The sequence below is a fragment of the Alexandromys fortis genome, unplaced genomic scaffold (genome assembly GCF_014885135.2).
Source record: "Alexandromys fortis isolate MF-2015 unplaced genomic scaffold, M_Fortis_MF-2015_v1.1 scaffold_0, whole genome shotgun sequence".
In the NCBI taxonomy this organism is placed as follows: domain Eukaryota; kingdom Metazoa; phylum Chordata; class Mammalia; order Rodentia; family Cricetidae; genus Alexandromys; species Alexandromys fortis.
In genome coordinates this window covers 24,575,636-24,596,944 of record NW_026067949.1, presented here as the reverse complement: position 1 = coordinate 24,596,944, position 21,309 = coordinate 24,575,636, and the positions used below count along the sequence as shown (strand labels likewise).

Below are 21,309 nucleotides of genomic sequence, written 5' to 3'. Positions count from 1 at the left end.
GGTATATAACCCACAGAACCTAACTGATAACCTTGTCAGTTGCCCTCTCCAGGGGCTGTTGTGAAAACTGAGTGAATGAAGGTTTGTGAAAGAAATTTGAAAGATTTTTTTTAATCACTAAAAATAACTCAATGTAATTACTACTTGAAATTTAGCTACACCTTGGAGACTTTGTAGTAGAACAAATAGAATGAATGTTGACGAGCTTGGCTGATATTTCAGGGAACCAGGGAAACTCTCAGTCGGCACTGCACCACTCTTGGGGATGCCCTTCGGAAGGAAAACGATTTTGCTCTTATCATTGACGGGAAGACCCTCAAATACGCCCTAACCTTCGGAGTGCGGCAATATTTCCTGGACTTAGCTCTGTCCTGCAAAGCCGTCATTTGCTGCAGGTAAGTTGTCCCCAGCACTGTCCACTTGCAACCAAAGTGACTTTATCTTAATGGTATCTTTTAGTGATTTTATTTTAATTATATGTCTGTGTGAGGGCAAGTATGTCCACACATGTGGAGGAGCCCAGGGAGGCCACAAGTACTGGATCCCCCTGAAGCTGGAATTGCAGACAATTGTGTGCTAGTAACAGCGAACTTGGATCTCTGGGAGAGCAGAACGGTGCCTCCTAACTACAGAGCTCTCTCTCCTGCCCCATCTTAGGCTTTTAATTGTTAAAAGTTCCATACTGTTTTTCTTAATCCAGAAATTACAAATGTTAGGTGCATTCATTTGTTTACCAGAGTCCCAAGGTTCACCAAGTGAGGTGGATTTGTCAGCAGAGACTTTGGAATGAGTCCTAACGATCCGTACTAGATGCTATTCATAATCTGAACCCAGCAGCTCCTTGCCGTTATCTGTATATAAAATCAGCCAATGGCAACCAGGTATGTGGCACAGGCCAATAATCCCAGCTACTTGGGAGGCAAAAGGCCAAATGTAGAAAGCTTCAGGTCTGCTTGGACAATTTAGGGAGACTATATACCTAAATAAATAAATAAGCAAACAAACTCTCAAGAGGACTGCGAATGTAGTTCACTGGGTTTGGCCTAACATGTGCAACACTGTGGGTTCAAACCCCCATACTGAAAGAAAAAGAAAGTTACGGAGCCAGAGCCGAGACTCAGTGATAGAGTGAGCTCTTAGCCTTAGCTTTGACCTTCAGCACCAGAAGGGCGGAGGGGGTGTGAATTATTTATCTGCATCTATTTCCATCTTGGTTCATTTATGGAAGGGCCCTTGTTGTCTCTATTTAGATGGTTGGTCCAACTGCTAGAATTTATTTTGTGGGGCTCGCATGTTGGGAGGTACAAACTGAGTCCTTCTCCAAACAGCTGAATACTTTTCTGATGACTGCTTATTTACTCTAAGACTCGGGCCTCCTAACTTATAAAACTGCTCATATCCTAGATTTACGTGTCTCTGAGTTATGACGGCCTCATGCACACAAGCGCCGCTGAGCTCTAGCCTGTCTGATTTTCTTGTCAGGCATTGTCTTCCTCTGAGAATTTAGAGTACTGCTTAGCACTGCCCGTGCTCCTCTCCTGAGGTTACCTCGGCTAAGGATTCTCCTCTGCTGTCCACTGACTGACTCTTACCAGCTGGTCACAGTGGATCCAGAGACACGGCACTACCTCAACTCTCTTTTTTCTGAGGAGACAGAGTGTGCGTGGGGCTTCTCGAGAATTTCTTAGTCTCTCTTCTCACCATTGCCCTTAGCTTTCTTTTCTTTGCTCGAAATACTTTTAAAAGTTCTATTTACTAATAAAGGAGAATTATTCCTTTTAAACCACTTTTTGTCTCCGCTTATCTACCTTACATGTACTCTTTGAATTTCAATTGAAATTTAATTACTGGGATGTACATAAACCACACCCTGTAAGGATCATGTATAAGCACCGCTTTGACCTGTAAAGCTGTAGAATCCTCAGAGAACTAAGACTTGCCTGTTATTTTCAGGCATCTAATTATTTTACCTATGGAGTCTGTTCTTCTCTGTGGGATGTTACTAATATGACTGAGATTCTTGAGTGATATATTCCATAGATGCTCAGTGTTCATAACCGTCATGTTCTCTGTTTATCACAAAAATAGAAATGACCTTCTACTCTTGCTTTTACCTGGGCATCTTCATACTTTGTAAAATCTGGGGCTTCAGTAACTTTTCTTGGTTTCTTGCAATGTCTTGACAAGTGCTTAGTAACACTCAGCTCTCACAGGCTCCCATCAGGATAATATTGTACTACGCTGAGCTATTTAGTCACTTTCGCTAATGGGATCATGAGGATCAACAGGCGATTGCTCAAAAACCCATCAGTGTTATGACTGCTGGCTCCTACTCAGAAACAGACCACAGACCACAAAACAGCAATGTTTAGATAAAGTGGCCAGTTGGCTCAAGTTAGCATTGATGACATGCCTACTATGTGCTTGGCGTGGGTATTATACTGACCAAGTACAAGGATGACTTGCTACGTGCTCTCCTTGCTGTCTCTGTCCACTCTACTGTGAGCATAATCAGTTGGTCTGAAAGATGCAGGAGGCCAGTTTTCCTGACGCAACAGACCCAGCAGCAGAGCTTCATGCATTCCCTCCATTCTTCAAGAAGATAAACCACAAAATTAAACAAAAACAGAAGAACACTAGAAAGCAGAGTCGAGGGAGAAGAAATATGTTCTGTGCTTGTGAAATTCTCCCTGAAGATCCTTGTCCTGGAGGATGATAAGTCATATGGACCTCAGAGCCCTTCCAGGCCAGGGATCGGGAAGGGACTCACCCTGCCACACACCAGCAGCTCAGTGCTGACACTGTCCTTATAAAGATGTGTGTGGCTGCCTCCTCCCTCCTTGGCTGCCTCTGCTTGTGCGGCCGCTGCTTAGTTCCCAGCTGCTTGGCCCCAAAATTATTACACAGAAACTGTATTATTCAAATCACTGCTTGACCCATTAACTCTAGCTCCTTATTGGCTAACTCTTACTTATTAATTTGACCAATCTCCATTAGTCTGTGTATCACCATGTGGCAGTGGCTTACCAGTAAAGTTTTAGCATGTCTGTCTCTGGCAGCGGCTCCATGGCTTCTCTCTGACTCTGCCTCCTTTCTCCCAGAATTTAGTCTACCCCAGCTACCTCTATTTCCTGTGCAGGCCCAAGACAGTTTTCTTTATTAACCAATAGTATTCACAGCATACAGAGGGGAATCCCACATCATCTGCTTTATGGGTGTTTGGGGGCTTTGAATTGCAGACACTGGTTCTATTCAGGATTTTGATGTTGTTTTAATAAAAATACCTTTTTTGACTTTTTTTTTTAAAATTCTAATTATCTTCATACTCTTTTCCCTAAAGAGAAGCTTCAGGCCTGGCTCTGCGGCCGGTCAAAACACATAATTATAATTACATCAGTGCCACAGCCGGATTAATGTCTGTACACCTCCTTGGCCTGGTGCCTCTTCACATAGAAACCGCTGGCGGAGATCGTGTTTTTCTCATTCCTCGTACTGACCTTAGTGTAATGATGTTCCTATCACAGCTGGGGAATGTGGAGTGAGCCTGTGTATGGTCCTTGGAGAATGAACCCCAGGGTCACTCCTCATTTCTCGTGACCTCCCAGCCTCAGGAAACTCTAGATTTTATTCTATTAGAGGAGTGATGCTCTGATAAATATTGATTCTTATTTCAAAATACTGTAATGATACTATTTCCCAAGTTCCTTCGTGCTCATGCTAACCCTTTGAGGTTATTCCTCAAATTGAGACTCCTTTCCAGCCCACTGCTTGTCAGTCCACATCCATAAAGATAATTAAGAGGTGGACGGACCATCTACTATGGTCTACTGGCGCAACAAGGAAAATCTTCCCAGAACAGATGAGTCTCTCATTCACTTTGTCTTCAGGATTCTATCAGATTTCTTCTGACATCAGAACCCAGTTCAGAAAGAGGCTTTAGTGTTGGCCCAGTTGCCACGGTTACGAAAATGGGCTTTCCATCCCTCCAGGCTCCCACTGAATTAAAAGAAGCTGCTGGCCTCTGTCAGTAGTCATTGCATCTCTCAGTCACCACTGTTTTCCAAGGGGACTGTTCACAGACAGAGCTAATCCCCCCAACCAAAATTATCCAAGGCATTGGAGTCCTGGTTTTGTATTACAGAGTATGGGCTACATGTTATAACTCAAGAAAAGAAGTGTGTGTGTGGGGGGGGGGGGGGATCTGAAATCAAAACAGTAAACATAGCCTTGTTTTTATCAGTCTAGCAAGCTCTGTGTTCACAGATGTTTGTGAACTCGGATTCTCCGTGTGTCCAACATATTGGCGTGATCAGAGAGCCCCGAGCTCAGTTGGGGTTGGATTTTTATAATAGCAAAGGTAGGGCTGAGGGATTTTTAAGGTTCAGGACCCCTGATTGGCTAACATTTGTCTAGGGGTGTCCTGGTGAAAAGTGATGGGTGTGTGCTGGCAGTCAATCCTATCTACAATGCTTGTAATATTAGGAATTTCCTTTGGATGGTCTGTTCTTGGGTGATCTCAGTTTGTAGTCTTTCTTGAAACCAACTGTTGCCTTATGGTAAACTTCTGAGAGGCGGGCCTCTATTAAGCTTGTAATGGCTGGGTCCTATAACAACGCTACACAACTTTTGTGTTTACTGTTGGGCAATTTACTTCCAAGAGCTTCTTGCTTTCAACATGTCAACATAAGCATCCCCTTCCAATACTTGTTCCCTTTTATTCCCTTGCCCAGGTCCACTGCTTCTTACTTGGCATGATCACAGATATATTGGTTGTTCAGTTGGTTGTTTAAGTGGCTGATCTAGAGACAGGATCTCCAGAATTCCAGGCTAGCCTTGAATTCTTGGTCCTCATTCCTCCTCCTCCCAAATCCTAGAATCACAGACATGTGCTGGAATGCCCTTTCAGCTGCTTTTGAAGAACAAAAGAAAGTTCTGGTTCACCTCCTCCATTGGGAGCAGACACATGTGCTTAATGCAGGATGGTGTGGACCATTGCCGTTTCACAGATGACCTGCAGCTCTTTACAGAAAACAATTTTTGCTCCAAGACTCATGGGGATTTGTGGAAACAGCTAAATCAAGAGCTATCCTGAGGTTCTAGAATCTAGAGAGAAATAATCCTGACTTCAGTTGCTAACGCTTTTGGTGTGTGGTTCCCCTCTGTATGCTATGAATATGTTTTGTTACCACTGACTAATAAAGAAGCTGTTTTGGCCAACGACTTAGCAAAGTAAAGCCAAGCAGGAAATCCAAACACAGAGAGGGAGAGAGAGAGAGAGAGAGAGAGAGAGAGAGAGAGAGAGAGAGAGAGACAGAGAGAGACAGAGAGAGACAGAGACAGAGAGACAGAGAATGTGTGTAGGCAGAGTCAAAGAGTATGCCATGTAGCTGCCAAAGGAGTCAGGTGCTGGAAACCCTATTGGTAGGCCACAGCCTCGTGGTGATACACAGATTAATAGAAATGGGTTAATTTAAGATGTAAGAGCTAGCTCAGAATATGCCCAAGACATTAACCAAGCAGTGCTGTAATTAATAAAGATTCTGTGTGATTATTCGGGTCTGGATGGCAGGGAATGAAAGTATAGTCTCCATTTGCATGCTTTTGCCCTAAGTCTTCCCATTTATATATTAGCATAGTGCTGGTTTGGAGAAGGAGTTTGTTTGTTTATGGAGTTTTTGTTGCTGTTTTGCTGTTTGTTTGTTTGCTTGCTTTGTTTTTCCTTTTTAGTTTCTCAAGGCAGGGTTTCTTCTCTATGTAGCTCTGGCTGTCCTGGAATTCTCCCTGTAGACCAGGCTGGCCTCGAACTCAGAGATCCACCTGCCTCTGCCTGCCAACTGCTGGTATCGAAGGCATGCACCACCACCACCTGGCACACGATGCTGTTTTGACTGGGGATTCAGGAAACATGTTCTCACTCTACGACTCTCTGGCACCTTAGACACTGAATTAAATCATTCTCTCTGCAACATGATGAGATTGAGAAATGGTAGCAGGGATAAAATCCTCCAGGGTGCCCAGCTGCCTGGAGCAGGTAGAAGAGAGCTACTGAGAGGCGGAAACTGAGGGAGCTCATGCTCACACATTCCTTCCTACAGTACCTTCCTACCCCAGCTCGGGAGCCCTGCTCAGAGACCTGCCTGTCACCCTTGCAATGTTTGGATGAACTCTGCTTCTGTTGGCTGCTCTGCGCCTCTCTGTTGCTTAGCTCCTGGTCTGGGGATACAGCTGTTCTTCCTCTGACCCTTCCCTCCAGAAGAGTAGGAAGGCCACAGAGCAGTATCGCTGTGTTAAATAGAGTATGGTCTCCGAGGTCCTCATCAGTTCACATAACCCAGCTTTTCAAAGAGTCTTACTTTTTTTCCCCCTGTAGTTGTCAGTTTAGTTTAAACATATTTTGAAACTTACGTTCTGTGACAGTTGGTTGAAAATTGGCTTAGAGCCTCCAGCTTTTAGACTGTCTAGTAATCACCGTTCTGCTACATAATTTATGTATTCATGTCTCCTGGAAAGCAGAAGTTAAATTGAAGTAAGCATTTTTCTCTACTTGCAACATCTCTAATCAAAGCTTAACCCCTTTAAGACTATCCCCCCCATGGTAGACTAAAAAAATACATAAATAAAGAAGTCCACTTGAATTCAGTAAGCGTCGTCACATAGAGTGGCATTTCCAGGCAAAACCTTTTGCCTTACTCTGCCCAATGCCATCTGCCAAGAAGAGGCCTAAAGGGACACTTTGTATATTTTCTGTTGTAACAGAAGTATGTTGACTAAAAGGGGGAGTCAATGAAGATCTACTTCCTGAGTCTTTGGGGATTGTCTTTAGCTCAAGGACATCTCTAAATAAATGTCCTACTTAAGAGGTATCTAGAGAGCACAAATGAAGCCAGTAAATACTCAACAGACATTCCTCAAAGAGAATGTGCACGCCAATGGGATGCCGGGCAGATGTTTACTCTGAGAAGACTTACAAACTGTTAATGAACGTCAACCCTGTATTTACTTCCAAGAAAATCTGAATAAATGTTGGAACTGTGGGAGAGACTGTTTCTTTCATAGAAGCCTGACAAAAGGACATATCGAGTGGGTTTTATAGCTTCATAAAATGCCCATATTTTGCTTTAACTTGATCCTCTGCTCAACTCTTGCTCCTTTCCTTTGCTCTTTCACCTCTACTAAGGGATGCTGAAGGAACTCTGGGTCTTATTGTATGTGGTAGCCACTTCTGATGCACTACGCCAGGAAAGTCCACGTTTGCATGAACTTCCTGAGAATAGACAAGAAACCTAAGAGCTACCAAATGCTGCTTGCTGAAACTCAGTATGGTAGCGTCAGGTGAGACTCTAGAAAAGCCACCTCAGCAATGCAAAGACACACATCACACACTTCAGTCACAGTTACTTGTACTAGAAACAATGTTAAAATATTTAAAAAAAAAAAAAAACTGTGTGTGCATACTCAGCACATTTTTACAAAGTCCACAGGCAGCTCACTCCAGCATGGCCAGTGTCCAAGGAGCCCCTCATGTTGCCGTTGCTTACCAGTAGCTGCTACCTTGATTTCCATCTCCATCCATCTTAAATTACATCTTCTCTTACTCAGCTTGTCCTTTCTGTTTTATATTTTACTGACTTCCAATGTGCATATGTATCTCAGTACATTCAGATCCTTAAGAGGCCTTTGCTTTTCGTCGATGGTAAATACTGAACTTTGCAGCTCTCCCCTAAGAATTCCCCGCCAAGCTTGGCACCAGCTGATAAACCAGAACTCTGTTGTAGCCTTCAGCCAAATAGCAATCACCCAATACATTACCTACGGTCTCCTCAGCTCAGATTTGCTAAGGACATGATATACACAGTGGAGGATGTTTCTACGGTCTCTCAACCTGCAGACCCTGCTATGTTAAAGAGGGAGGCGGAATTCATTAGGAGCCCGTGATGGGTTCGGGTGCTTATCTTTATTTTAATAAATGTGTGGCTCAAGGAAAATTAAAGGAAGTCTGAGTTCCGAGCTCTGCTGGAGCTCCATGTGTGGAAAACAGCTCGAAAAGTAGGCAGGATTTTCTGACAGCTCCGGGACATGGAGCAGAGAGAAAGGGAAGGCGCCCTACAGGAGGGATGGTTTTGAAGCACAGATGTATCAACAAGGGCACAGAGAAGTGAGGAAAGGGTACATATGGACAACTTGCAGATCGAGGTACGAGAGAGGAGTTGGTACCCGCTGTAACATCCTGCAACAGGAAGGAAGCGTTGAGATTAAACCGAGGGAGTCATGCTCGCCACACACTCTTCCACTGAGCTACAGTGGAAGACTTTAACCTATGCCAAACTCTGATCTCGGTGTAAACATTACAATAAAATTTCCCCAAAAAAATTTTAAGAAAGGAGCGGCTTTCTTTTTCATGCCCGTTGTTAGATCTAAATGCCAGTTTCGGTTTGCTGAGGTGCAGGGGGCACACCACAGCCCTCAGATACGCGCGGCCGACATGAACGATCCCTGTGGAAAGTATCGTCTGGACCATTGAAACTGAAGGCACTGTGTTTGATCTGTATGTAAGTGTACACTCCACAAGAAAAGCTGGGCCTCAGAAAGGAAGTCTTTTCTGGAGTTGCTGTTCCATTTTTCTTCCTTCCCCCAAGAAGAGCTATCTGTGTGTTATTTCTGCAACCTTGGCCTCTGCATTGTCTAGTCTCTTCCGAACCTTTGAGTGCACAGAACATCAGCAGATGTTGGTTTTGGAGGTTAGGCGGGTGCTTGCTCGTCGGTCATTTGAATGGCGCGGTTTTCTTTCGCGGGGGTGGTTGAATATTTCACTATGCGCCCTATGCTAAGTAGCCCTAGGATTTGCTGCATCAGCTGATGTTTCCGTTCCAGGATTGAATCCTCCACGAGCTTCTAGCACCGTTCCAGTACACATGTAACTTTGGTATGTGGTTTGGCCACATATTAATTAATGTCTTCTCAGCTCGAAGCATTATTAATGAGCCTTACAAATTTTAGTTGAAAAGGAAACCAGTAAGATCAAATTAGGTTTTTCTCTCTTTTTGTAACCGCGCTATTAGTCAGCCTGATACGGCTCGATGGAGAATAGACTGATATTCACAGGAGAGAGCTAGGGAAGTAAGTAGGAAAGGAGAGCACCGCGCATCCTGGCTGACTCCTAAATAGCAGCCAGGAGTGAGCCTCACGCTTAACAATCAAAGTTTGGTTACTGCGTGCATAAAACACTTTATGATAACTAATTACCCTAGTTACCTTTAATTGCCATCTCGATACAGCCTAAAATCACCTGAGAAGGGAGTTTCAATTGAAAGATGGCCCAGATTGGGCTGACCTCTGGGCACTGTCGGTGGGGATTGTCTTGATTATTATTAACTGATGATGGAGGAGATCCCAGCCCAGTATGGGTGTCAGCATTCCTAAGCAGGTGTCCTGGGCTGGATCGGAAAGCTGAGTGTGAGCTGGGAGTCAGGGAGCAAGCCCGCTAGCAGCACCCCCTAGGGTTTCTGCTTCCAGCTCCTACTTGAGTTGCTGCCCTGACTTCCTCTGTCGATAGAAACAGAAATAGTGTTTCCTCCTCTAAGATGCTTTCGGTGAGAGTCTATTATTACAGTGGGAACTGCAACTATAGCTCTCCATGTTCCTGAGGGTTTTACCTTTAATGGATAGCTGAAAGGAATATAATAATTAATCATACTAAATTATGTTTTAGGATGATAACCCCCCTCCAAAAAAAACCAATCCCACCTACACATTTAAAATTGTACTGACAATATAATGTTCTTAACTTTTAAGTTTACAGTATAAGTCTAGGCTACCCCATAAAAAGTCCTGACAGAATTCTTTAGACTGTGTAGATGCATATACATATAATCATTATTTCTATTCAGAAAGACAATTATTCCCATTAAATGAGTGCAAAACAAAACCTGTATAAGCTAGACCACCTGGGCCTGGAGAGATGGCTCAGTGATTAAGAGCACTGGATGCCCTTCCAGAGGACCCAGGTTTGATTCCCAGCACCCACATGGTGGCTCACAACTGCCTGTAACACCAACTCCAGGGGATCCAGTACCCTGTTCTGGACTCCGCTGACACCAGACACCCATGCAGGCAAAACACTCAAATACGTAAAAACAACTTTTTAAATAGACCACCTATATACATCTTAGCTTGAATGACAAAACATTCCTATGCTCTCTGTTCTAATGTGCACAGGGCACTGAAAGTTACTATGTAACAAATGAGACAATAATGAATAACATGTGCAGACACTGCCGCCAGAATAATATCTGAGACGTACACTGCATTCAGCTCACCGCTAGGTTACACCACAAGGGACCACCCTCTGCTTGCGGTGTGCAGGAAGAAAAGCAGACCTTCGCAGCCCATGCTATGTTAGCAATCCTTCACAGTAGAGTCGCTTACTGCTTCCAGAAAAGCAAGGGCAACCGTGGAAGACAGGCTTGAACAATTTCAGTCTTGCTAGAAGCCCACAAGTGGGACAAACTGTGCGCACATACAGACATGTACACACCTGGGAGAAGAAAACAGCATTGTTCCGACGCTTGTGTATTATATAGTTGGTCACTGTTGGTACTTAGAAAGCTGAAGCTTCGATACTCCCAGCCCTGGACATAGAGTTCGTGATAAGCACTAAGTCCAGGCGAACTATCAAGAGGCTATGTGCCATACCCGTTTCTTAGTTCCCTTTCCCGGTTCTGTGATAAAATATCCTAACAAAAGCAACCAAAGGGAGGTGTTTATTTATTTCTCTCAGAGTTCTGGTTCCAGTGCATCCAAGGAACTAACGCGGCAGAAGCCTGAGAGTCACGTTATGCTCGCTTTGTTGTGCACCCCCGTGTCCCCACCCTGTGTATCAAGAAGCCACTTTCAAGTCGTTGCCTTAAAAACAGCACCCATGGGAGTGTCCCTCCTCTGAAATGCTAGGGTTCTGCATGCTTCAGAACTCAGGATCCTCAAATGTGGAATATGTGCTTATAGGTAATGAGATACTGTGAAGATGAGCCCCAAATCTAAATATGACTTTCATTCATATTTCATAAAAATTATTTCATCATATTATATATTACTTATGATCAATTAATTATTAATTAAATAATTGAATAATTGTTAATATTATTAAATATTACTATATAAATTATTATAAGGTTTTACATAAGCCCAAAACACGGGGCCAGAAGATAATTTTATATATTTCAATGTGTTTTAACTGTGACTTGTCACATGAGATCTGATGTTGAATTTCCAACATCACATTGGCACCCAGAAAGTTTCAGGCTTTGGATTTGAAGGACAAGAATCCTCAGTGGGCTCAGTGGGTAAAGCGTTTGCTATGTATACCTGAGATCTGAGTTCAAATCCCCAGCACCCACAGCAACATGTGTATGGACTCCTAACAGTCTTGGAGTGAGATGGGAGGCAGAGAGGAGGGAATCCCTGGAAGGTCACTGCCAGCCAGCCTGCCATACCCAGCAGTGAGCAAAAAAAAAAAAAAAAAAAAAAAAAAAAAAAAAAAAAAAGGGAGAAGAGAGAGAGATCCTGTCTCAAACAAAGTGAAAGGGGGAGGAACCAACATTCAGGGTGATCCTCTGACTGCTGGTGTGTGCTTTAGTTGGTATGTGTTTTAGCACACACGTGTACTCACACATACACACACACACACCTTGTTCGAAATCTTTATTGCTTAGTTTTACTAACCATAATACTCCCTGAAGCACCCCCATCTCTCAGAATGGCCACCAGCTGCCCCAGCACCTTCTGCCACAGCCTGGACATGATGCGGTGCACACACACGCTCTTCTGCTTCTGTGAGTTGACTTAGTGCCTTCCGGGTTGTGCTTATTCTGTACCGCACTTACCGAGGTTGTGTATCTCAGTGCGCTTGCCATCAATTCAATGCTTGCTAGATCGCTGAGATAATCTAAAGAATGCTATGGCTAAGAAAACCAGGTATCACCGTGTGGAGCAGAAACGGGAGTCGCTGGCTGTGATCACCGAGAAGGGACAGAAGAAGGTTCAGCGTAGTTCTTTCTGAAGCTCCTGTAGGTCACTGGTTTAGCTCACTATGTGGGTTCAGTTCATTAAAAGGCTCCACAATGTCCTCGCTCCACAGTGTGGTTTTCTGATGTGTGTAGACTGGGAGCCGTTCAAGGGAGCTTGATAAATGTTCTCAAATGCTTCCCTTCATTCATGCCCACTGCCATTTGCTTTCTATAGCATTTCTGGTGAGCATTCTTTCCTGACATGTACCAAATGTCAACCGTAGCCCGTGTTTAAAACCTTGTTGGCCTAAGGCCAGTGGGCTTACCAATTTATATTAGCCTGTTAAGAAAAATTAAATAAAACATGAAAATGGAATGAAAATTGCTTTGAAGAGAAATGGAGGCAGACGCTGAAATGAGCCATTAGTAGCCTGATATTCATTCTCTGGTTGAGTTCAGAGCTGTGTCATTCTGTACCGTTGCCAGGCTCCGAAAGGAAATCCAAAGAGAAAAATTAAAAATAATTCCTTGAGATAGCAGCTGTTTACCAGTTTCTCTTCTGGATCAGCCTCTGAGAGCACAGAGGAGGCAACTGGACCACTCTGTCAGTGACTCTGCTCAAGCTGGGCTTCTCCAACTTCCAGCAGCAGGATTCAGAGTTGCCCGTACCTCACTCCTACCTGGCTCGCTCCCTTCCTCTGGGCAGTAGAGCCTCCTCAAGGCACAGATTTGTGCGGAGTTCCCACTGCTGAGGATTATCAGCACAATCAAAGAGTGTATGTAAAGACCTATCCGTTCCTTAAATGGCCTTTATTTTTCAAAAGAATAGCAAGTGATTTGTGAGGTATTTCAGCAAGTATTTGTTACACATCTGTGGTGGTTACTTTAATAAAGACTTTATCTCTGACTGGGGTGGACTGGCGCGTGCTATAATCTAGTATCGGGAAAATGGAAGTCAAATGAGCCTCAGCTACATAACTAACTCAAGCCCAGCTTGGGTTGACACTGCTTCAGATGTCTCAAGATGATGAGGATGGTGGTGGTGGTGGTGGTGGTGGTGGTGGTGGAGGTGGTGGTGGTGGAGGTGGAGGCGGTGATGGTGGTGGTGGTACAGCTCTAAGATATTTCTGTGCACTAGCATTCTATACCTTGGTTGCTTCTTTTTACCCATGTGTGTCTTCTTATCCGTGGTGTGTGTCAGCACTTTGCTATGGGGCCCATGCAGGCCTAGAACTTATGACCCTCCTTCCTGCATCAGCCTCTAAGTGCTGGGATTACCAGGGTGCACCACCACACCCAGCTCTAATTGCTATCTTAATAGTTGTCTGGACTGACTCACTGTTTAGTCTTCCTGTCTTTCTATTTCCAGCGCAGTGTGGACAATAGATTAGGTTAATTGTGCTGCCGCCAAAGCTCTCTGTCTTAGAACGTTTCCATCATTATCTTGGCACTTATTTCTAAAATGGCTTTTTAAGATGCATGGAAAATGCTTCAAATTTAATACCAAATGTGATATTAGTATAAACGCTGGTGCTTTCTGTTCCGGGTCCATGTTTGCAGAAGAGGCTATTGGATTTCTGCGTGTGTGTTTGTCTGTGCCTCTGGAAGAAAATGGAGTGTATAGACTGTGTTCTAGTATCTGAATTTTACTTTTCTTGATGCTCACAACACTGTCTGAGGATGGGATGACAGACCAGCCAGCCCCCCACTATTAATTTCCATAGTTTTGTGTTGTTTTACATTATATATATATGACTAGCACTCGGAAGTTTCAAACTTTTTCTTTCAAGACCCTGAATAGAACCTATTTAGTAATTTTATTGTTTGGCTTTGTTTGTCTTAGATGTATTTTGCTTTTTAAGTACGTGTATATAAGGGAGAATGTGCTTGTGAGAGGCAGGTACCCACAGAGGCCCAAAGAAGGCATTGGATCTCCTAGAGCTGGAGTTACAAGCAATTGTAAGCCCCTTGATATGGGTGCTGGGAACTGAATCCTGATCTCTGCGAGAACAATATATCCTCTTAACCACTGAACTGTCTCTTAGCACCTCAACAGCTTGTTATGCCTTCTCTTTGAATTAAATTTCTGTTGTCACTTAAAATGATTAAGAAAGCATTATGTCTCCTGGATATCACCTAGAGATTTGCTTATAGGACTTTTGTTATCCTTTTTGTTTTAAATTTCCCTTGAAGCGACAGACAGGTTCACAGAACACCAACCATTTGAACCCTTTCCTCGTAGTTCATCAGAAAACCAATCCTCTAGATGTTTTGCTTCATGTAATTGGTCAAAAACAGCATCTCCAATTTTCTTTTTTCAGGAAACAGGAGTGATCGATCAGTCATTCGTTATTGTTTTTGGTGGTTTTTTTTTTTTTAAGGGTTTCTCCTCTTCAGAAGTCCGAGGTTGTTGAGATGGTTAAGAAACAAGTCAAAGTCATCACACTTGCGATTGGAGATGGCGCCAATGACGTCAGCATGATACAGACGGCCCACGTGGGGGTTGGGATAAGCGGCAATGAAGGTTTGCAGGCAGCCAACTCTTCGGATTACTCCATAGCTCAGGTAAAGCCTCACAGCTACGAAACACACCAACACTGCTTTCCAGCGGCTGACAGCGAAGAGGAAAATGCTAATGTCTTTCCGCTCCTCTCCTAGTTCAAATATCTGAAGAATTTGCTGATGGTTCACGGTGCCTGGAATTACAACCGAGTCTCCAAGTGCATCCTGTACTGCTTCTACAAGAACATTGTGCTCTACATCATCGAGGTAGCGGCGCGTTAAGCTTAGTCCTGCCCCTCCCGTTCGTAATTCTAACTGCTCTCTTTGTGGAGATCTTTTTCGTTGCTTTAATAAGTAATTCATCGTCTCACTTTTTAAGAAAAAAAGCAATTTTAAGATTTGTTTTTTGTTTTATGTGAATGGGTGTTTTGCCTGCATGTCTGTTTGTCTGTGCACCATGGGCTTGCAGCACCCACAGAAACCAGGGCAAATCTCCTGGAACTGGAGTTACAGATGGTTGTGAGGCATTGTGGGGACTGAAACCCTGGTCCTCCAGAAGACAGTCAGTGTTCTTGACTGCTGTGCCATTTCTTCACGTTTTATAATACCTGTTGTGTTCAAGCAAATAAGACGGCAGCCGTGAGAATAGTCATCAATGTTTCGATACTAGCTAAAAGTATTAGGTCACTTTGGTAGGAAGTCGAAGTCGAATTGCTAATGAATGATGTTTTCCATTTTTAAAACTTTGAAGACTCTAAAGCTTGAGCGTGTATGGAATTTCTTCAGCACACTGCCAGATGGGTAATACACACGTGTGAAAAACTGTATTTAAAAAGTAACAATCCTGGTGATGGGGGGGGGCGGATGAAAGCAAGGAGGGACAAAAACAAAGTCAAGGATAATGGTTAGCTCTGGTTCGGGGAGGCGCATGAGTGCAATCAGGAACTGCACTAGGTTTAGCTGTCAGGCATTCTTGTCTTCGATCAGCAGATCTCAGCCTTCCTAATGCTGCAACCCTTTAATACAGTTCCTCATGTTGTGGTGATCCCCCAAGAATAAAAGTAGTTTTATTCCTACTTCATAGCTGTAATTTGCTACTATTATGAATTATAATGTAAACATCTAATACACAAGGTATCTGTTACATGACCTCTGTGAAAGGGTTGGTCAACCCCCACAGGGGGTCGTGACCCACAGGTTGAGAACCACTATCCTGGCTCTTCTCTACCTCTTGCCAGCCATCTCTTTTAGTTCCTGGGGTTGGCAAATAACAAGGCTTTAGATAAGGAATTGCTCTAAAACATTCTATTTCTAGGTTCTTTCCATATATCAACGATAACATCATCTTAACAGAGGAAGCCTTAGTCTGGGGAGCTCCCTTGGTCAAGTAGAAGACTTGTCAGCCCGAGAACCTGAGTTCGAATCCCAGAGCCCATGTAAAAAGGCAGGCATGGGGCAGCATACGTCTGTAATCAAGGCACTGGAGAAGCAGGTCCCAGGAGCTAATCAGCCAGCCTAGCCTGCTCAGCGAGCTCCACGACAGTGTTTCCAACAAGCAGTCGGGGGCTCCTGAGGAAGGATTCCCAAGGCTGACCTTTGACCTCCATTCACATGCACACACATGGGCATCTGCACACGTGCAAACATGTATGTACACACAGAGAATTAAAACTTGGTTTTACCCTGCAGATATTTTGGTATCAAACTAGGCGTCAAATAACAGACAGACCACGTCAAGCGCAGGCCATAACCCCAGCAGCTGGCCTGTGAGGACAATGGAAGCCACGTCTGTAATTCTAAGTTTTCTAGGGGCTGCATTAGCAAATGCCACAACAAAAATCCAATTGATTTCAGTATTCTATTTTAAGTCCATTTAAGTCTATTTGTCTATTTGAATTATTAAAATTTTTAATTTTAATATAATTAAAATTATTATCACCCTCACCGATGTAAAAATTATGAATATTTTTGTGCTTGTGCTTATATCCTACATTCTTTCCCCCGTGCCCAGTGTATGAAATCTTGTACATATTTTGCCTTCAATGTAGTCAGAGACTGCTCGTTTGTTTTCCGGCCACCTCGCCCAGAAAAACACACCGAAACTATATTAATTGCAACACTGTCTGGCCGATTAGCTCAGGCTTCTTCTTAACTAACTCTTACACCTTAAATTAACCCATTTCCAGTAATCTGTGTATTGCCATGACTGTAAGGTTCTGGCAGCTGCAGAGTCTTTCTCTTTCAGTAGCTACAATGGCATCTCCTTCCTTCTGCCTACTCTCTTTCTCTATCTCTGCTCTGATTTCCTGCCTGGCTTTGCTCTGCTAAGCCATTGGCCAGAACAACTCTATTCATTAAGCAATAAAAGCAATACATATATGGAAGGACTTCCCACATCGCTTCAGTGCATCGTAATTTGGACTGAATGCATGCCAAGTGCTCTAACATGTATGTGGCCTGCAGGGCAGAGCAGGCAGCACCAGTGCTGGTGGACAAGTGAACAAGAAAGGGTTACTCAGTTGTTATTTTTTTTTATTTTTTGGCATTTATTATTTTGTGGGTATGGATGTAGACACGTATAAACTTCAGAAGACAGAAAACCAGAGGACAACTCGCAGGGATGTTTTCTTTTCTTTTTATTTTATTTTATTTCATTATTTATTTGGTTTTTTTTAAAGACAGAGTTGTTCTGTGTAGCTTTGGCTGTCCTAGAACTCACTCTATAGACCAGGCTGGCCTTGAACTCACAGAGATCCACCCACCTCTACCTCCCAAGTGCTAGGATTAAAGGCATGTGTCATCACCCAGCTTGGGAATCTGTTCTATCCAGGTTCATTACATGGGTTCTGGGGATGGAACTTTAGTGTGGGAAGTCCTTCTGTATATGTGTTTCTTTTATTGATTAATGAATAAAAAAAAATCTTCCTTGGCCTATGATAGGGAAGAGTAGATCTAGGCAGGGAAAACTAAATTGAATGCTGGGAGAAAGAAGGCAGAATCAGGAGAAGCCATGTAGCCCACCACAGGGAGACAGATTGGAACCTTGCCGGCAGGCCACAAACACATGGTGATACACAGATTAATGGAGATGGGTTAGTTTAGGATATAAGAGCAAGCTAAAAAATATGCTTAAGCTATTAGCCAAACAGTACTGCAAATAATATAGTTTCTGAGTGATTATTTTGTGATCTGGGCAGCTGGGAACGAACAAGCGGCTTCCTACTACAGAACTTAGATCTTCAGTCTTGGGAGCAAGAGTCTTTGCCTCCTGAGCCATCTCAAAGGCTCGTTGTCAGTTCCTTGCATAGCTCTGGGGAATTGGAACAGATGGGCAGGGGGAGGGGGGCAGTGACAAGGTAATGGAGAAAAATGTAGAAATCTGGGGCTGAGTGGTCTGGGCTCTCTGCTGGAGAAACCACATCACCCAGAGGCTGAGAGTTCTTATTAGAAAGAGCTGAACATAGAGGCAGGGGTATTGCATACACCTAAAGAAGGAGGCAGCGATATTACGTATAGATACACAAGGAAGTGGGGCTTATGGTGTAGAGCTGGGTTAGGGGGCAGGTCCAGCTACTCTGTAGGGCGGTCTCTGTAAGCCAACAGTCTTCAAGCTGTAAATGTCCGGGGTGAAAGCTGTGGTGGACGTTTTCTGCCAACACTCACAGCACTCACACCCGGCTTTGCCAATCCCTCTGAGCCTCACCCCAGGGAGTGGGCCTGTGGAGTCTTTGTCATGGCTATGCCCCTGTCACCAGCCCACACTCACTCAGTACTTCGCTCCCTCGGGGCTTCCTCCGCTCCCCACGGTTTCTTACAGGTTTTTTATTTGTTTATTTTTTTTTTTTTAGTATCTGGCCCCTAGGTCATCAGAAACTGTATCATAATAATGAACCTCCAGGTCGTCTGAGTTCCACGTTCCTCTGGACAGCTCTGAGGAATGTGAATAATTTGCTCAGAAAGCCATCTTCCACTCTTCCGAGGACCTGCCCACATCCTCACAGATGGCTGTCGGTGCCACCTTCCCCTCTATCCCGTGGACATTTCAAACGCATCTGTTGGAAGGGCATGGCCCACCCCCCTCTTTATGGAAATAAGACCCATTTTCACTCCGCGTCTGCTGTGTTAGTTGGCTCAGTCACCTCTGTCAGAATTCTTGTTATGCGTTAGATTGGGATGGGGACCCCTAATTTTGAGGTATCCAGACTATGTCATCCCTTCATCCCTTCACATCTGCAGTTAGGTTACCATGCTCTTAGCTAACGTAGCCAGATACATGGAAACATAGCCTCATTGATTACCATTAGATTTGATCTGGAAAACCTGTGTTTAATACAGACTTTCAAAGTAATTTATAAGTTTTGTTGTTGGGTATTTGTTTGTTTCTTTGTTGTTTTTTAATCTTTGAAGTCAGGAGTTTGGTGCTCACCAGTTATCCTAGTACTTGAGGATAGCCTGGGCTACCAAGTTAGACTGTCTCAAAAAAATGAACAGCAATAGCAGCAACAAAATGTTCGTTTTCTATATACATTTGTGGTCCTTCCCTAAAAGAATTATTTTTATTTCCGTCCCCTCTATATATCTAACTTTCCTAATTATATGATCTCACTTAAATCAATGAGAGAGTGATATACTTTATTTATATAGATTGCTTCTGTTTTAAGAATTTTAAGCCAAGAATGTAAGGTCTGTCAACAGAGAGCTGTGTACAAAGTATAATTTTTAATGAAATAGGTTCGTATTTTAAGTATATACTAGTTGACAATCAATTGGGTTTTTTTTTCCTTAAATCTGACCGACAGCAACAATGAAGTGTGAAAACATAGGTTCTAATGGGGAAACTTAAACTTTGTTTAATTCAAGTGAAAATGAAGTATTCACACCCTGTTTCGAACCCAGAATTATGTGACTTGTGGTTACCCAGCCCTGAATTTGACTTGGCTTTGAACATAAAGCCTCTTCATGAGCTATTTAACGCTGGTCGCATTCCTAAGGGGTTAAAAGGAAGCGAGATAGAAACTTCACTGGAAGCTTCGTTTTTATTTTTCTGGTGGCACTTTTTTGGAAATGTATTTTGAATATAATTCAACTGTCCTGGACGTGGGTTGAACTTTTAAATCCATTCCCTCCGTACCCAGCTTCTGCCAGCTAAAACAAGTTCTGCAGCTGTTAATGGCTCATGTCAATACTGAGCATGAATAGGCAGAAAACGCGTCTCTGAATGTCTCCAGCCAGGACAACCGCCAGTCTGGGATCTCTCCTTTCTGCTTGTGTGCTGATAGGGCGTGGGAGCAGGGACCCCACTGACTCTTTGCAAGCCGCTGCTTAATATTCAGAGGTGCTCCATCAGGAAGATGTCTGTGAGGCTTTAGCTGACACGCCTCTGCGGGAAGGGCGGGGGGAGCTTACAAAAGAATGCATAAGGAACGGGGTCTTAAACCCAAAGGGTGTAATAGATGATCAGCAAGAACTGCTTTCTTGCCATTGGCCTGCCAGGGCTATCACTAGCTAGCTCTTCTGTTGCTGGGAATTGCAACCACACACAGGTTCAGCAGGTGGCGATAATAGACAGCTTGCTCGGGTCGCTGCCTGGCAGTGGCTGTAGGTGTTCACTTAAATCACTGGCTCCTTTCTTTCCCTTCCTAACAAAGAGGAGCTTTTCTTTAAGATACTTGGTGGCATCTAGGTTTTCTTAGAGCCCACAAAAACAATGTAGGGTTTCTCCTTCCTAGAAAGTCATTAAACTCAATAAGGTGCTACTTTCCCAGTAAGCTATGCTGGGAAGTAAATTCCCTGGGAATTTAAATAATCTGAAAGGTCTGATGCTTTCTTTCTACATCCAGGGCTTTAGTTGGGTGAAAGGAGGGGCTCTATGTGCTTATGGTAATTCAGGTTCTGTCTTAGGGGTGTGTTATGACTTGAACTGCAAATCTCAGACTAATGTGATCATGGTAGACGACTTTTCTGTCAAAGATATTCTCTTTCTCCTTAAAAGAAAAGCAGAGAGCAAACGTTTGAATACCAACTATTTACATAAAGATGTCTCCTGTATTGAAAGACTCTGCCCTTATGCAGGCATTCGAATCTGTTCTCTTTTAAAAAGAAAAGCAGCACGGAGACTTAAGCTTTGGAAGTACAAAGGATAAATTTCTAAGCACATGGCACATACCTTTCATCCAGAAAGCACAGTGATAAAAATGTGTTAAGTCCCACTTAAGTGTTTTCGATTATAACACAGTCTGCTTCTATATTTTAAAATATACTTTGAATGCAAACGTGCTGGTTTATTTGGGAGCTATTTTGTGTTTGAAACCTTGTCTGCTCATTGGCTTGAAGGAGGGTCTTAAACTCTAATCTTGTACTCTAGTTACTGGCCATATACACTTTATTAACATGAGCTTACACAGTATCAACTTTAACACAGTATCATGGTTTAACAATGCATTTAAAATTAGTCATTCCCTGTGCGCTGGATTGGAGGCATTCACGCTTAACACTTGCTCAGCCGTCCCCTTCCACTATAAACACGGAGAAGGCCAGTACAGAAACTAACTGTTCATGGGGTGGGGGCAGGGGGCGTCCTGGGCTCATACTGATGAATGTCGAATTTGTAGCAGTTCATGCTTCCACAATGAGGTTAAAGGAAACATGAAGTGTAGCAAGGTTTCTGTGACTCCAAGTGCTCTCTGGAGCCGCACGCCAAACCGTTCTTCCCGGCTGCCTGCTATTACTGTGCCTTTTGCGTGTATGAGCTTCCTGCTGGGCCAGGCGTCTTCCTTTTCCAAGTCCGCTTGATTCTTAATTATAT

General features: G+C 43.5%; 1 protein-coding gene across 3 annotated transcripts in view; it reads left to right on the top strand.

The window, feature by feature from the left end:
• The window catches only part of Atp8a1 (ATPase phospholipid transporting 8A1), a 200,873-nt gene that overhangs the window by 140,946 nt on the left and 38,618 nt on the right, over positions 1 to 21,309 (top strand). For all 3 annotated transcript variants that reach the window (XM_050149965.1, XM_050149964.1, XM_050149966.1), the window contains 3 exons: positions 223 to 395; positions 14,384 to 14,567; positions 14,661 to 14,771. In XM_050149965.1, coding sequence (XP_050005922.1) covers positions 223 to 395; positions 14,384 to 14,567; positions 14,661 to 14,771 — 468 coding nt within the window. The remainder of the gene's footprint in view (positions 1 to 222; positions 396 to 14,383; positions 14,568 to 14,660; positions 14,772 to 21,309) is intronic.